Source organism: Pagrus major, chromosome 24 (assembly GCF_040436345.1).
Source record: "Pagrus major chromosome 24, Pma_NU_1.0".
Classification (NCBI taxonomy): Eukaryota; Metazoa; Chordata; class Actinopteri; order Spariformes; family Sparidae; genus Pagrus; species Pagrus major.
This window is the reverse complement of record NC_133238.1, coordinates 512,928-531,628: the sequence shown is the minus strand read 5'-3', so window position 1 is coordinate 531,628 and position 18,701 is coordinate 512,928. Positions and strand designations below refer to the sequence as shown.

At 38.9% G+C, this 18,701-nt stretch overlaps 1 protein-coding gene across 2 annotated transcripts in view; it reads left to right on the top strand.

The window, feature by feature from the left end:
- The window catches only part of abat (4-aminobutyrate aminotransferase), a 115,098-nt gene extending 101,318 nt beyond the window's left edge, over positions 1 to 13,780 (top strand). For both annotated transcript variants that reach the window (XM_073495472.1, XM_073495471.1), the window contains 4 exons: positions 4,781 to 4,948; positions 5,397 to 5,543; positions 11,641 to 11,752; positions 13,357 to 13,780. In XM_073495472.1, the coding sequence (XP_073351573.1) occupies positions 4,781 to 4,948; positions 5,397 to 5,543; positions 11,641 to 11,752; positions 13,357 to 13,478 (549 nt within the window). In that variant the 3' untranslated portion in view covers positions 13,479 to 13,780. The remainder of the gene's footprint in view (positions 1 to 4,780; positions 4,949 to 5,396; positions 5,544 to 11,640; positions 11,753 to 13,356) is intronic.
- The last annotated feature ends 4,921 nt before the right edge of the window (positions 13,781 to 18,701 follow it).

The window sequence follows — 18,701 nt, the reverse complement described above, 5'->3', positions numbered from 1 at the left end:
ACCAAACTCTAGCATTGTCCACAGGCTCTCTGGCTGGCCCGCATATCTCCCATGCTACCTGCACATACTTTCGGATTTCCTGCATGTTGAGGTTTCTCGGTCTGCAGTGCACGATGATGCCATAGCGTACGGTTTCATGGAGGTTGTGTAGGAACAACGACTTGAAAGCGGGTTCCTCCTCCAGCCCTGGTGCATTATGTCCTTGGAAATATGCGGTCCCAACAAGGGCTTAGCCAGCCTCTCTGCCCTTTCACAAGTCAGAATCTGTATGTGGATATTTGGACTATGTAAGCTTCTCTAAGACCTCCAACAACATATTTTCAAGCCATAGATCCAGCCCCCATTTGGCCACTGACACTGACACTGGGTCAGGTATTGTCTGGACACTAGAAATTACATTCACATTGCTTTAGCATACACTCACAAATGTATTACAATCCAAGCCACAGTAGATAATGGCTTTGAGAATATGCCTCAATACTATAGTTTCATATTCCACTTGAGGCTTTAAATGTGGGCAGAACAAGTTGCCACTTATTTCGATGAATTGTCTAGGAGGGAGATTTTTTTAATTATTAAATAACAGAAACACAAGGATATGCACCCAGTAAGATACAGATATGTATAGACAATACGGGGAAAAAAAGAAAAGTTTTTTTATGGCCCTTACGGACATGAAACTAATTTTCTAAATATGGATTCGTTCACAACAGTGTTTAGTATTTCTACTTATTCAAGTGATGAGGTAAAGATGTATTTAGTTATTTAGTCTGTAAAACTATAGGTTATAACAAAAAATAAAGGAGCACCTTGAAAAATATTCAAAGAATTTATTAACTCTGTGATGTGCAGACTTCTCCTCAGTTTATCTGTCACACCAAGGTATTACTTTGGCACATTTCCAGCCCCAAATATCTTCGTAAGTTATCACTCCATGTGTTGTCTGCAGCAGACAAAGAATACATCTAAATAAACCTTGCTAACGCAACATTACAACCAGTGGTTTCAAACTTTTCACAATACAGATTGTTTAGCAGGAAACAGCAGCCACTCGCTGTTGTTCTTCCTCTTTCAACCCAGTCCTTTCCGGGAGGGCATGCGAATAAGCGAAAGGCCCTCACTAGTGCCAGGTATGTCCATTCTGCGCTACTATAGAAACATGGCAACCTCCATGGACGGAGACCTCACTCCCTATGTAGATATAAACAGCTCATTCTAAGCGAATAAAAACACAACAACTAAATAAAACATACTTATGAATATTATATTCCATTTCTATCAAGTCTGTTCTGCTAGATTCCACTACATATTACACACTGTACCTTTAATAGGTTCCTGTAACAAGCTTTTATCCCCCTGACTATTGGAACAGATTTTCTAACTGTCAAAAAATCCTGCAAAAGCTTGACTTCCCTTGTTGATTCTGGTGTATATAGCCTCATATAAAATTGGACGTGTTTCAGTTTGACCTCTCATCCAAGAGGCTTCTTCAGTTCTAACTAACTGGAGGGGAGGATGTGGGTATGTGGGAGTATCCTTACAGAGTCTTTAAGGACACATGTGAGCTCTGAGTTTCAGAGTCGTTAGGGCCATTGTGGGTCGTTGACCCAGCTAGCCCTCATGTGGGTTGCTAGGGCTAGGTGAGCCCAGGTGTGAATGGTTGTTAAGCTGCTGGGGAGGGAACTCAGTACTGCATTGTAGGTGGGTAATAAGTAATGTCATAGGCCACCTCCTCTGTTCATATACAGTTGTTCCAGTTCAACATAGATGGATTCTTTTACTCCTCTTTCAAACATCTGTCTTCTCTGGCCAAGATGTTTACATTGTTGTCCTCAAAGGAATGATTTTTCTCCTTCAGATGTAAGTGGACAGCAGAGTCTTAACCTGAGGAGTTGGCCCTCCTGTGTTGTGCCATTTGTTAATGGAGAGGTTGTTTTGTCTCAGGTTGGGTGAGCTCTCTGATGGACAAGTTTTTCGCCCACGTGTCTCATATGTCCGGATGTGTTGTGTTGTTGATGTCCTTATTTCTCCAGATGAGAGCTTCTGTTCTATGTGAGTTGCTCATAGGATTTCACCAACAAGGTGAGAGAAATAATACTGGACTCAGACGAAACAATGGTTTCTTATGATGTCACATCACTTTTTACATGCATTCCCACTCAAGAAGCAGTAAATATGGTGAAGAAATGCCTACTACAGGACAGCACTCTGTCCAGCAGAACCAACTTCACCCCAGACCACATTTGTGCCTTACTTGACCTCTGTCTGACAACCACCTACTTCCAGTACAGTGAAGGTTTCTACAGACAGAAGCACGGCTCTGCCATGGGCTCACCAGAGCAGAGCCTTGATTACCGTCACAGGAACTGCTGCTATCAACTGGTTCAGGTGTGTGGACGATACCTGGGTCAAAATCCGAACAAGGGAAGTGGAAGCCTTCACAGAACATATAAATGCTGTGGACAATAACATCAAGTTCAAGCGGGAAGATGTCAGAGGACACAGGTCTGCCCTTGGACTGTGCAGTACACATTGAAAAAGACAAAAGCCTCTACACTGAAGTATACAGAAAACCTACACACACAGATCAGTACATGCTGTCCGACTCGCATCACCCACTGGAGCACAAGCTGGGGGTCATCAGAACCCTAAACCATCGGGCTGAGACCTTCCCCACAAAGACAGAGGGGAAGGAGAAGTAAAAGAAGCACATAAGGGGAGTGCTTAAAACATGTGGCTACCCAAACTAGACCTTTGTCAAAACTGCTTAAAGATCCAGAGCAGACAGAGATGGAAAAACATAACAACATTGTTGTTCCTAATGACGCAGAAATATCTGAGAAACTCAGGAGGATCTTCAACAAAGATCATATCCCAGTTCACTTCAAACCTACCAACACGCTGAGGCAGAAACTTGTTGATCCTAAGGATAAAACATCCAGGCATATACAAAGTAATGTAGTTTGTGCTGTTCAATGCAGCCAGGACTGCACAGATTTGTACATTGGCGAGACAAAACAACCTCTCCATAAACGAACACAAAAGGCACAACACAGAAGGGCCAACTCCCCAGGTCAAGACTCTGCTGTCCACTTACATCTGAAGGAGAAAAATCATTCCTTTGAGGATAACAATGTAAACATTTTGGCCAGAAAAGACAGATGGTGTGAAAGAGCAGTAAAAGAATCCATCTATATCAAACTGGAACAACAGTCTTTGAATAAAGGAGGTGGCCCAAGACATTACTTATCACCCACCTTCAATGCAGTACTGAGTTCCCTCCCCAAACAGCTTAACAACCATTTACACCTGGGCTCACCTAGCCCTAGCAACCCACATGAAGGTCAGTTGGGTCAACGACCCACAAATGGCCCTAACGACTCTGAAACTCAGAGCTGACACGTGTCCTTAACGACTCTGTGAGGACACTCCCACACAGAGTTTTAAAAAGGCTGCAACTCTCCTCCAGTTAGTTAGAACTGAAGGGGAGTTGAAACGTCTTCAAGAAACTGAAACACGTCCAGTTGCCTACGATACAGCACTTAGAATTGCCATGACCTGGATAGCAGAGAACCTTCATCAACATACAACTCATATAAAATTGTTTGAATTCTTGATTAATTAATCTTTTGCCAGAACAGCCAGAACCCGTGCGAACTTCAGTTATTAATCTCGACACCTCAGATACTCTTATCTGATGAGCCAGATGCCATTTTATCCCCATATTCATAATATATAGAAACATCAGGTGTGCCCTATGACACGATGTGCTTTAATAATTAAGGTATTTATGGAAAAATGGAAAAACAATACACAAAACTCTTTAAAGGAACACAGCAGCAAAACTGTTATGAGAAGCATAGCAGATCTATAGACCAGATAATAATAGAAAGTTGTCAATAGGCCAACTTACTGCTGTAGCCAGTAGCACTATGTTATCATTTTGTATGTGAGTATTTTTACTGAATCGCTATATTAGCTATGTTGTTGGCTGACTATAACACTCAGACTTCTGTTTTGTCAGAGTTTAGTTGCAGAAAATTGCAGGTCATGCCGTTTTTTATGTCCTTAAAGGAATAGTTCACTCTAGAGCGAAATTCAGTCATTATCGACTCACCCTCATGCTGATGAGACATCCGGTGTAGTTTTGTGTAGTGTTTTTATTCCTCAAAGTGCGGGTCTCCAGCCTGAAACACCCTGAAAGGGGGGGGATAAAGCGGTAACATCCCCGCGACCCTCACGGATAAAGTGGTTAAGAAAATGAGATGAGATGAGAGATGAGTTTCAAATCACTAGTGCAGGCAGAACCCTCTTGTGTTTGTGTGTCGCTCGGTGGACGTGTTTATATGGATTTTGAAAATGCGTTTTTAACATTCCGCCTTCATTTCAATGGGCTGGAAAACGCAGATATGTATTTTAGATGACTATTTTGATGTTTGAATGGTGTTAATACATAACATTCACAACATATGTCTATATGCCTACAGCATTCACAACCAATTGAGAATTCCGTGCGTAGAAGTACATATGTTGTGAATGCCTTCAGCTAAAGACAACATCCACTCCAGCCACAGTCTGCTCAATTTCTGCATTTATTCAACTTATTGTCTTACCTTTCCGCACTGAAACACGTCCAGTTGCCTAGGATACAGTACTTATAATTACCTGGATGACTGAGAACCCTCATCAACATCTTACCTTTCTTCCCACTTGCACTCATGATCTGTTTACCTCAGTCATTTTCTTCATGTCTCAATCTGTTAACCTTTTCTCTATCCAGCATGGCTGTGCTTTCCATGTAGATGAAGTCCAGACTGGTGGAGGGGCCACAGGAAAGTATTGGGCCCATGAGCACTGGGGCATGGATGACCCTGCAGACATTGTCTCCTTCAGTAAGAAGCTTCTGACTGGTGGCTACTACCACAAGGATGAATTACAGGCAGATAAGGTTCATGATATTTAATATTTAATAATTCAGACCACATAATCTTATTTGTGAAGTTTTATTTATTTTTGAAAAGCCCTGTTGTGTCCACATAGTATGAATCTACTGGACAGCCCAAACAATACACTGATGATCTAGCTTTTCTTTGTTTCTTTACTCATATACACCGATCAGTCACAACATTAAAATGACTAACAGATAAAGTTAATTCCAAGCTATGTCTTTTTCTGGGGAGTGCAATATGAGCAATTTAAACAGGAGTCAAAAACACTGTAATTTTACTTGGCAAATACATCTGAATGAAATTCTGAAATGGAGACACATGTTAAGTTGGAGTGTTACATCATTGTCATTTGACACTTTTAGATGTTAAAATATGTTAGTAAGATCATTGTCTTTTATAACTTACAGGTGTGTTAGCTTGTCTAACTGCTGTCAAATTTTTTTTCAGCCATACCGGATTTTTAACACATGGATGGGTGACCCTTCAAAGAACTTGTTATTGGCTGAGGTTCTCAATGTGATTCGCAGAGAAAACCTTCTAGAAGAGGTGACCCGTTCTGGGAAAGCCTTGCTTAACGGTCTTTACGATCTACAGGTAGTGTATTCGTATGTGTAGGTGTGCAACTGTAAAGCTGCAGTTTGTTGTACTAGGTTCTAACTCTTGGAAATTTTAAGTCATCAGTTGCTTTGCTTTAGACCATCCAAATTTAAGTTACTTACTTCAGCTAGCCATGAATACAACGACATGATTAATGCAATGTGTACTCTATATACTATGTGCTTTCCTCATATTTTGGAAAATGCACTCTTTGTGCTTCTTCACCTCAAGAACAACTGGCTTTCGGATGTCAGCATGAATCTTCATAAGCCCATAATATATTGTGCTTGGAGGTTGTTGGTTGTAGTAAGTTGTGCACTATGATAATATCGTATGCCATGAGACAAAAAGTTTGTCAACCCTCACAATCTAACCCAACCCTCAGAAGTAGAACCTTAGATATATATGAATCAATGTACCTTTGTCACAATCGATTTTCTATTTGGAAACAAAGATCAGAAAATAAAATATAGGTTTAAGCACTCAATGTGGAAAGCATTTAAAGTAATTTTTGACCCGAAGTAGAATTTTCATCTCACTTCATAAGTAACACTCTTTCAGAATCAGAATCAGAAATGACTTTATTAGTCCTGTAAACTGGGAAATGTGTGCGTCACAGCAGCCAAAGGACAGTTCAATATAACAATAAACAATAATAATAATAAAGGTGTATATACATAATATGTACAAATATAATATATATAATATTATATATTTATATATAATATAAACAGTGTGAGCAGTATATTGTTATTAATAAAATATAACAAATATGAGTATTCAAGGATATTTACCCTTACCCTTCAACATTACTGACAACAGCAATATTGACAGTTTAGTTAGGTAGGCAATGTTCAGTCTATAAATAAGCACTGAATGGCTCACAAAGAATGCTCAAAACAGTGGTCTGCATACAGTTTGCAGGGGAATCTCCAGACTGTTTTATCAAACTTAATAACCTATCCACAGCAATGTCATTTCTCATCGTGAGATTTTTCTATTCCCCAAAACTTAAATGACGGTGTAAAGTCATGGTCAGCCTGTTTATAATGTCAGGAATTAGCATACATCATGTTTTGTCTATGTTCACGTATGCAATCTTTAAGATTTTTTTTGTCCAACATAAACCAAACCACAGGAACTGTAAACATGTGTACTACTGCAGAGCTGCTGTAAGTGATATATCTTTATTAAAATAAGTCTATATTCCAACATTAATCACTGTTATATAGTGTTTGGTTTGTAACCTATGTCTCTCCTTCCCCTGCTCATGCAGTTAAAGAGACAGGACATTTTCTGGTATCCCTGCCTACTTTATCCAGTCAGAACAGAGAACTCCATAAAAAGGTAGTCATGTCTGCTCATGAATGCGCAGAGAGCAGGATACTCCTCTTTGCTGCTCTGTCTGGCAATTACTGCTGTGCACTCATGTGGTGACATAGAGATGGTGTAGGAGATACACTAATAATAAATGTAATTTATTAATCACTGGCGATTAATAAAACACTCGTTAATGGGGCACCACCTCCGTTGTTTTGTCTATTTGAATAATCCCGAGGTAATTAATTAATTCGACTGGACAAGGTTAACTTGTATCAATTCTAATCAATTTCAGATCAATTTATTCAATCTCATAAATGAATTAGTGAATTCTACACAGATCCATCGGTTCTCCACATTAAAACAAACCTGCACAGACAACGACATACGGTTAAATATGTTTATTGACTAAATAATTCAGATTAAATAAATGAAATGGCAATTTAAATGAATAACAACAGATAACAGGAAATGTGGAATAACTAAGTAATGGGTTATTAGTGGAATATGGGCTGATGGTGAGATCACAAGTTAGGCTGAAGCATTTAAATATTACGGGAGTAATTTTAATACTACCAAAATCCTAACCAAATTTCTCTTAAACTAAAAGATCAGAGCCATAGACACCATCTCATGTATCATGTGTGAATCCAGCTGTTATGAGTGATGGAGAGCCTACCTTCTTAGCAGAGTTGCGGAGTCAGCGGTGGCGGGTTTCCTCCGATGTTTTGCGACTCTAGCTGGCAGTCCCAGTCCAATGGCTGAGTATCAGCTCGTCCGGTATCCGCTGGTTGGCGACCTCGGTCCGATGTCTTAGGAAGAGCGCAGTTCGTCCAGTACCGATCCGGTGAAGATCTTGGCTCAATGCCTAGCGGGATGGTACCGCTAGCGAGCGCTGGGGGCTTGTCAAAGAGTCTGTCTTTCATTGGAAACCGCTTGCATGGTTTCGGACACAGCAAGTTGCTGTAGTGTCGTGATGATGATTTTAATAAAGATGTTCTTCTTCGTTGCTTCGAGTGGTTCTCAGGCTCTGACTTTGTAAACTAAATCTAACTTCTTGAATAAAATAACTGAGGATGATACGTTGATCAGGCGGATCTTCCGTTGTTAGTTAATGCAAGATAATCTAAATTAAGTTCACTTCCTCTAAATCAGGTTACGATACTTAACTGTATAAAACAAATTAAAACAGAACTTCGTTCTGGTACAAACTTAATAAAGAAGCTAATCAATACGGCGAAAAATATAAAAGTGAGAAAAATCAACGCGTGAGCACTTCTGCTGAGATCGCTGTATTGAAGCGTATTTCAAAGCAAAAGTAAAGAGCGGAAAAATTAAAGACGAGAGTTTCAAAAGTAAGTTTCAGGAGAAAGAGTGAGACTAAGCCTAGACTAACTCGAGAGAAGTGATGTCTCTCTGTTTTTGTTGTCTCCAAATGGCGGGCGTGCCTGGGGGCAGGGCTGCCGGCTTTTTTGTCTCCAAGTAGATAGTATAAAGTGTGAAAATTCACAGGAACTCACTAAAACTAAACTATAGTTTTAAACGTTTCAAAACCGTGCTTCACCTTTCACAGAATCTCACCATGGCTCAATAGATGTACTTTGTCTATCATGAAAAGGATTATGACATGATTAAAATCACTTAACATTCAAAAGGAATTAAACTTGATTAAAACGTAAAAGAAAACACACTTGAATATACAGTAGGTAGAACTGGTAGAATTGATCACTTATACATATTTCTCCTAGTTCAAGCTTAATACTTGTTAAAACAAAAACATATCAGAGACATTTACTGGTGATAACAATAAACATATTAAACAGAATATTTCTTAAACAGCTCGTCCAACTGTACCAGGACTCACCGTCAGGAGGCGCTGTGATTCCACGGAGCACAGGACATTTTAAACATTAAAACTTGGTCTCAGTCAATCTTAATCGTAGAGAAACGGGAAAAAGATCAGTTTTATGAACTTCTTTTACTGTTTCCTAATCTGTTAAAATTAAGAGGATGAGTTCCTGGTTTAATGGTATTTTAGAATTTGCTTGAAATCTGGATGAGTGCAGAAACCATTATAGGTTGGAATGTGTGATAAGAGAAGCATAGTCGTAAACCATTTGGGCAGGAGGGCTAGAAAAACAGAAGAGGCCCAGAATACTTTTACTCTGGAGAGTGTATTCATTTGATGATGAACTTGACTGACCTGAGAGAAAGGAGTGTAAATATCTTGAGTGGGGGAAGAGGACAAATGGTTATTCAAAGCTGTAAATAAAGGAGAGGGGTTCTCCTGTGAAGCGTCCATCTGACGGTTTCATTGAAAGCAAAACAAGTCAGGTGAAGAGGTGAGAGACTTCATGGCGTCTCTTTCCTGAAAACAGTCAGCTTGCAGATGAGAGGAGTAATTAATGCAAGAACAGAACCTCAATGGAATGCAGAGGCGATGGACATGTGTTCCTACAAGGGGGAAGGGCTAACTGCAAAATGGACAGGAAAATGACAACAATGCTTACAGCAGATTTAACAAAGCTTTTAATGAGGTATTATTGTACCAGTAAGCAGACTCTTAAAGTATGTGGTGTCTGATGAGTCAGAACACTATGCACAGTGGCTGTGGTGTAAAAAAACAGTAGGTTGATCAGATAGCCAGGATGCAGTGTCAGAATGAACCAGTCTGTCTGTCATACCACTTTTACACTGAAACTTGCTTTTGTACACAGGTTTTTTGATTGCGGGTAAACCCACTAAAAACTTTCGATTAACTCCTTTCACATCACATAGTGGGTGTTAGTGTTTTTTTGACAAATGTGAAAGGGGTATCAGATCGTGGTAATGTTTAAATGTGATCAGGGGAGGCACAGTACTAATAATGTAGAAATTAAAAGCATCCTTACTGGAAGCATCACAAACTGGCATGGTTTGTGCTTGGCCCAGGACAGGAAGGCTCTGTAGCAGGTGATTAAAACCACCAAGATCATCGTTGGCACCCCTTTACAGAGCATGAATGATATCGCTCAATTTATGCATTTATTCAGTTTCTTTCTCAGGGAAAGTGCATATGCTCATTATTGTAAATATGCCAGAATTAGCCAAAAGGCTAGTTTTTAATGGAGTTCTTTTAATGCCAAATAAATGGTCCAGCCTTTGTAACAGGGTGTGATGGTCAATCGGATCAAATGCAGCACTTTGATCTAACGAGACTAAAAAAGTTGCTTATATGAACTATTATGTAAAAAGTCATATCACTGAAAGATGACTGTTTTCTCAAGGATCTTGTAGAAGAACAAAAGTTTGTCATTAAAAAGGCCAATAAAGTTGTAACTGCTGTTGTAGGAACACAAGGCTCAATAGGGCTTTGACTCTCTGTCAGCCTGGCTGAATTGCTAAAAAGAAACTTAGGGTTGTTCTTATTTTCATCTATTAATGATGACTAAAGGGCTGCTCTGGCATTACGGAGGGGCTTCTTATACTCTTGTACAGTCCAATATTGATTTAGTTTTTTTTTTATTTCTTTTTTTGGGGGGATTGAATGTACAGTATGCTCAGGTGGGGAAAAAAAAAACTTGTCGCAAGAAATAAAATCTCGTAGGCTAGCCAAAATATTAACAGAACATAGGCTATGGTTTTAGAAATATCATTCAGTCATGTGAGGACAGTACGTTTGTGAAAGATATATTCATATTGCTTATTTTGAGTTGTCTCATTTCACTATAGCACCTTGGTATAATGTCCTTTTAACTGATATTGTTTTATGATGTGGTATAGTTATCAAAATAGTCACTGTGCTCCAGTTCCCTACACAGAGTTTTTGTCCCCCAAAAAGCACAGTTTTTCATTATGCAATTTTAGTTTCTTAAGATAAAATCGATTGAGATGAAGGTACACTGATTGATACATTTTACTTGATTTAATGAGAACTTATATTTACTGCTGTAAGTGCAAAACAACCCTCAGAGTAATAACAACTGATACTTCTTACCGTAAGTGCAACAAATTAAGTGAAACATCTATTCAACAGAGCACAAAATTACAACAGAATTCTACTACTTTTCAACCTCATCTTCCATTTACCACTTGTATATTTTACACCGCCAAGTGTGCTTGTTAAAGCCAATTGTGATGAGCAAGCCAAAACCAAACTGTCTGTATTTAGCATGATTAGTGACTAACATCTTATCATTTGGCAAATTCTTGTAGACAGTCCCCACTTCCAAAATAGCCCCTTATCCTTTTAGCAGCGGTACCTTTCATTCCGTGAATCCACATCAGCATGATACATTCTTTTTAAACTCAAGGCTGTGTTTTAATGTTAAGTTATTTTATTCAGAAACATGCATTTGCTTTCAGGGATATACAGTAGTACTGAGTTTACAGTATATAGCCACTTTGTTTTGCACCTCTAGAATCCTAAGTTATATTAAAAATATTTTAAAAAATTCTAATCCTGTTTTCAATTGATTTTTTTTTCTCACACAGCAATAAAATGTAACCAATGAGAATATTAATCAGACTGACCACCAGGCTGATGGCGAGTATCAGTAAGAGTAGTACTATTGATACCGTTCCCTAACCCTCAGATTTTGCCATACTATATATACCATGGTAGCGATTCCTATCTCTAGATGTATGACTATTGTATAAGTTGTGAGTCAAGGATCAGAGTAGACTTTTTGTATTCTCAATCATACATCTGCTTCCTGTAGATGACTTGGATCATATTTGACATGATTATGACCTAAATGTGCGTGAACTTGAACAACATGCATCTGGTCCCCAGGCTCAGAACCCCGGCATATTAAGCCGAGCTCGAGGACAGGGGACCTTCTGTGCAATTGATATCTGTGATGATGCAACACGTAACAGCATCCTGCTCAAGGCCAGAGACAAAGGTATGATTAATTCATTCTTTTCTTCTTGCCATTTATTCATTTATTATGGCACCCTCATTTTTAGTGGTTTAGAATGTTGTAAGTCATGGTTTGGCCCTGCTGTAAGGATGCACTGGCAATATAATGAGCATTAATACATTTACTTGTTGATTGTGTAAATCACTGTGTAGGACAGGGATGCACATTTTACATAACCACTTTGACCCATGGAATGAGGTAGCAAAATTTTGTCCGCACTCCAAGCTAAAGCCCTGATCCAAAAGACTGTATTCTATCATCTGATATCTAGCACAAAACCGCACTTATTTTGATGCTGTTCCATTTAGGTAATACATTCAGAGGGTCAAATTTAAATGCGTCTTCATGCTCGCTGTTACAAAATAACATGTCTCAGGATTTTGCAGTGCTGCTCTAAATGGGCTTAAAACAATGGGCTATGTTCTGTAGGCTACATACTGTGTAAAGTCTATGTGTGGGCAGATATTAATTGAAGGCCATTTCATTAGAACCCCTGAGAACAGGAGAATGCAGTATGCTGCAATTACAATTTGAAACTGTTGGCATTCTTGCTAAAATCACTATTTTAGCTGAACTCAATACGCCTCTTATCCCTACTGTAATTTACATAATGTATGTACTGTAGATGTGTACATTATGTGTATTTACAAAGAAACAAAATCTAATATCATTCACCACACTTAGCCTGTTTGTTTTAAAGAGTGTGTAAAGATCTGTACACATAAGGAGCAAATAAGGAGACACCACAATTCTACAACATTAACTGTCATATGGGTATGCATAGCAACTGGGTAGAAAAATCTCATCATCATGATAGCCTATATGAACATTCTCAGTATTAAATAAAACAACTTGGTAGAAACCAATAAAATTACTGTTTAGGTGCACAATTTTTATGTTGTTCTCATCGCTTTATTCCTCAAATTTTTTTTCACCTCATGCAACACTTGCCAAATTTTCAGCTCAAAATGGCTAATATGACTCCAGTGTCCAGTGAGAAACTGCAGCTATTAGCAGTGAAAGTAGCACTGAAAATAAAAAAATTAGATCTGCAAGTGGTGAGATATTAACTGTGTGTTTTTCAAACCATCAACACACACAACAGTAAACATTAAAAGTAAAGAAGCCCTCTCACACAATTAATGTAAGCATTAAGAAAAAGTTAGTTAGTACATTTCTGATGTTTGCCTGATGCACATAACCTCACATATTCAGGGTATTATTTTCACACTTCATGATGATGATGTTGCTGGGCAAATAGTCTCTTAAAAGATCAACCTTATCTTAACCATTCGGTAAAAACCAGATTGGCATCTTCTTTAGTCAGCCCAGAATATTATGATATAATGTCTGTCAATAGGCCTTCCTGTTTTTTTATGCATTTGAACAGTGGAAACACTGTCTGTACATGGATGCAGCTAATCTGATTGTGTTAATAACTCCATCAAATAGAAAATTTACATCACTATATTGTCTGAAAATGTTTGACACTGTAAAATACAAAAAGAGGTGGAGAAGGTGGATGACAGCAAATTAATTGTCATTGAACTGTGTGTACATTTATTAACAGTATTTGTCATTGATAGGTGTCCTCCTGGGAGGGTGTGGGGATCGATCAATCCGTTTCCGTCCAGCTCTGGTTTTCAAGGAGTACCATGTTCACATGTTCCTCAACATCTTCAATGACGTGCTGGCCCAGCACAAATAAATCTCGACTTTGAAGGAATCTGACACTACATGAGCCTCAGTTAATCCAGAATAGTAGGAGAAACTCAAGACAGTCCATCTCATGATAAGCACAATCCATACAATAACTCACACAGAAATCCTTTACAACATCTGTTTCAAGATTCAGGGCCTGATGAGTTTCTAAGAATGAAGACTGACCAATATCTCTCTGCTTAGCCAGAAATGTAATATCCTCTTACTTTTGCTGCCATAAAAATGTTCTGGTAAACCATTTAGAACTGGTGCCAGTGGTTTCTTTAAAATAAATCAAAATTGAAATGACTCCAAACTCTAGAATCTTTCACATCTGGTTTCAATTCTAATATGTAGTCTGGATTGTCAAAACAGACTGTCAGTCATTTCTGCAAATCTTCTGTTTCACAGTTTTACTGCCTGAGATTCAGAAGTATGGAGCCAGGTTAAAATGTAGGTCTGCTCATTTAACAGATGCACAGAGCGGCATCAGATAAATGTAAATAAGATAAATTTCCAAGATTATTAACCATTCTTAATGGCTTAGAACAAAGTCTTGAGTACAGCTTATTTTAGAAATCAAATACCAACATCTCACAGTCACTGGAGTGATTATAGTGTGAGATCACACAATATAGCCAAGACACTGGCCTGCATGTCATTTAATGCTGTCCATTAGAAATGTCCTTGTTATGATTTTGACTTTTGTATTTCTCTGAACTGGAATGACTTTTCATCTTGAAATGTTGTAGCCCAGAAAAATGTGAATCTTAAATTGACCATGAAAATGTCATAGATTATGTAGTGCCTGCATGTCAGTTAAATGTGCAATTAAAAAAAAAAAAAAATTAATGGCTCAAATAGAGCAGCAATTGGTAACCTTAATTGAACAAAAACTCTGAACACATTCTCTTTACTCTTGAACAAGAGCTTCATATCAGTTGCTACATTTATTTCTGAAAACTTATTTACCTTTCATTTTCATGGCTCCCTTGGTTCTGATTTCAATTCAACACTATGTTGTCATGCATCTGTTTCTACAGGCCGGAGCGCTAGAGTGTAAATTAAGCATAGTGTGAAACTGATCATTTTCAGTTTGCATCATGTTCAATGTTCAGTAGCCCCTAAACATGTCCACGGGGACATCACGCGATGCGAGGCCGTGCAACGCTTCCCAGCTTTGCATGCCTGACCAGAACAGGCTATACTCTTTGTCAACCACAGAAACACTGGAGTGGAGGTGGAGCCCCATTCATTCCTATGAAAGCAGCTCAGTAGCGTTTTGAAGCCAAAATGGCAACTTCCAGCTATAAAATTACCCTGATCTTCCGCTTTGTGGGGCACATTAGAGACTTTTGCGACCAAGCCAGCTAACTTCCGGTTTAGCACCTGGCTAACTTGAATAAAAATAAAATTATTTAATCTTGTGGTTCTACACTTTCCAATTTTATTGGACAAAATGGCTTAACTTATGATAGTCAAACGAGTCATTTCGCAGGGGTTGTGATGCTCAAAAAGATTTATCCACTGTTTCACAGCCACTTCTTTCACAATGTAATTGAAAAAAGCCAGTGCATCACGTGATGTAATTACATGGTTTAGCCACTATGAAAGTTGACTTCAAAGCCTTGAACTCTTCCTGAGCGCTTGCCGTTGTACTGGGATTTGAAACCGGACCAACATGGCGGCTGGTTTGGAAACTGTTTCATAGATTACAAAAATAGCTCAGCGAAATGGTTTCTGAGGACATTTTAGGCCAGAAATGAGCCATGCAGTTGCAGGATTGGTCTTCATTTCAACTCTATCATGTTTAGTTTTTATAGTTTCCAGAGGTGTTGCGTTGTACCGGAGGCCACTGAAGTGCCCAGAGTTAAAGTTAATGCAAATGAGGAGCGGGCCATGCAATGCCCCATCTCCTAAAAAACAATGCACCGCTTCTGGAACGCATTGGATGGCTTGCTACAAAGACAATAAATGGTACCTCAAGGACAAAGCACATAAACGACAGTATTAACATAAAGGAAATGCGCTCCAAATCAAAACTGCTACAAATTGTAACACATGTTCAAAAGTGGTTACACAAATATTACATGATAAAAATCCCATCATACTGACACTTCTTGTGCCCTTACGTCCTTGCTCAGACCACACCCATCTTCAAACTCCACCTTCATTTTGATCTCCACTACACACCTGGAAAGTTTCATGACTGCATTTTGTACAGCTGTGACGATGCTGAGTTGCCAAAAATCTGTCCACAGCAGACACATGAACAACTGGCAAAGTGCTCAACATTGCTTCTATGGTTGTTCCCATTGTAAAAGGTGTCTCCATGACCACATTTTGCCATTTCATGTTGCTTGTCTAAATTTTATAGTGTAGCATATCTCATTGTGGTAGGCTAATCCATAACACCTCATTACTGCCCCCTGAGATCAGGATCACAGAAAACACCCACTGGTTCTTGATGCAACGTCAGTTGTTTTGGGTGTTCTTCCCCCAGCAGTCTCTAGGGGCAACAATGAGCACAGTCCACACTCAAAATCAAACTTCAAGAAGCAACACAAAGGTGATGTTTGGGGTAAATTCCAATCCCCCAGGAGGAGCGCCAGGCTCGGAAGCCAGTTTTCGTAGTGGCCAAACCATGTAATTACAACGTCATGTGATGGACTGCAGCCCAAAAACACTTTTTCCCATAAGCTAACATTGTGAAAGAAGGGGCTGTAAAAAGGCGAGTAATTTTTATAGCATCACAACCCCCGTTATAATTTCAGCCATTTGGTCCAATAACATTTGGAAAGTCTAGAAGAGCCGCACGATTAAATTATTTTATTCTCATTCAAGTTAGCCAGGTGCTAAACAGGAACTTAGCCGGCTTAGTCGGCGGAAGTCTGTAGTGTGCACGCTCTATGGGATGCACAATGCGGAAGAGCACCGGCCGGAAGTCAAACATCTTTGGCTTCATGTGCCACTGAGCAGCTTTCATAGGAATGAATGGGGCTCCGCCTCAAGGGCTGTGTCCAGTAGTAAAAGGTCCATGGTACATTCAGACCAAGTGCGGTGGTGTGCGTGGTGTGTTGGGAACCACCGCTGATCAGTTTGCCGAAAGGGGAGGCTGCTATGTTGGTATGCTACTAGCATGCTGGTCCTACAAGTGACTCTCTGTCCTCATCGACAGATTAAAAATAACAGTAAACAACCAGGATGTGAGGCATTACTGTGTGTTTTAAACTGGGGCACAAGACCAAACCGACTGATGCAACATCGCGCTACACAGAGAAATGTCCGTTGTGTTCCCTCTGTAGCATTTAGCCATGCCAAATAACATGCCCAGCTACTGACCACTTCTGCTTTGTTTATGATCTGCGGTCATGCTTCTGCCACAGTAGGTTAAGCATGCTGGACAGTGGTCTTTAGCATCCACATAAGTGTCTTAAACTGGTGCACAAAGCCAGACTGAGTGAATACACATGACACACTACGTTACAATTCACTGTAGCTTCAGTCATTCATGCTGCTAGTCTGATCACCAGCTTATATGATTGGCCACTGCAACATGACATCGGGCTGCGTTTCTCCAAAAGTTGAGTCAGTTTCAACTTTTACGCCACCCACAGTGCCCCCCACCGCCACAGCCAAAACGGAGTACCTTTATCGCTGCACTACCGGATTTGGTCTGAAACCACCCTTGTGCTATTGGAAGTATTTTGAAAGCATATTTTAGATTTTACAAAAGAAAATCCAAGCATGACAACTGTTTGGTTTAGTAAATGCCTGTCTGGTTATTTTCCCCACCTCCAATAAAGAGCAGCAAGCAGCCACTTCCCTGAGCTTTATAGGAACTATCCAAAACTGTCACCCACGCAGTGGATGACAGAGACCCAAACAGGGCTAGCACAAACTATAGGTAAGTTGTTGACGTGAACATTAAGCACAGGCCCCCCCCTTTCAGTGTCTGTGAGTGTCCCATGGAGCTTTTAGGCAAGTGTTAGGAATGTGTCGCAGTTAAAAATATACCATATTAATTAAATTTTTGCTTATTAATTAAAAATCTAATATAAATATATACATATGTGTATGAATATATTTACATCTTTTTACATTGTATTGCAGAAATGTTATCTAGTGAGCCTAATGTAAAGTATTTGTTATAAATAGTTTACAGTATCTGTCTGTTCTTCTTTTATGAAGTACACTTAGTCCTAAACATACATTTTAATTAAGATTTAACTAAGTAAGTAAGTGGTTCGGTTGTAGGGTGTTAAGGTTGAGCAATATGATGTTGATGATGACAACAGTGCCTGTCTCCTTGTTGTATTCATGAGTATCCATGATGACCTTTAAACATTTTTCACATTAACTATTTACACTTGTTATCTGAGATAGATGATTATTGGTGTAATTTTAAATGGCTCTCAATGTTGTAAATCATGTACTGTGATAAATAAATGAAGTTTTGAGTAAGTTAATACAGAGTCTTACCTAAGTTCCACTTACAAGCTATTTTCAGACTTTGAATTACATAATAAGTAAGTAATACAATTTAGTAATTTCAGCACATTTGTAATCTGTAAATATAATTTGTGACAAATTAGTTTTCAAAAATACCCGACCTAAAGCAGGGGTTTCCAGGTCTTGGGTTGTTTAGGACTGGCTGTGAATACCTAGTAGGAAACTAGAAACAGCTTGCTGCCAGTAGGAAGTGTTTTCAAGTTTTTTCAAGCTTCCGACTAGGTTTTTTGCAGTAGGAAGCTTTAATTCAGCTCAAGCTTGTGCCTGTCTATAATAATGTTCAAAAAGGCACTTATCTAGCAGAGAAAAGCTCAAAATGGACATTACTGACTTGGACACACAATATGAAGTGGAACTCAATTAAAACCATGTTTGCCAACATTTTTATCCAACTTAACATGTTTACTGATAAGAAACAGGAAACTTGCTTGAAAGAGCTTATTTTACTGAAACACAGCTTAATTATAATGAGGGGCAAAAGGCACTTGTTCCAGAGAGTTAAACCCAAAGTCAAAATCAATTGAAACCATGTTTGCTATTATATTTAACCAACATTACACGTTTCTTTGCAGGAAATGTGCTTTAAAAAGTTTGTTTTACTGAAATACAGCTTTAATATATAATAACTTGCAAATGGGCAGAGAACAGGTTGTTCTCATACAATGTTCGTATGATATCATTCGAAAAGTTAGGCACCAAAATTTGTGTAGAATCCAAC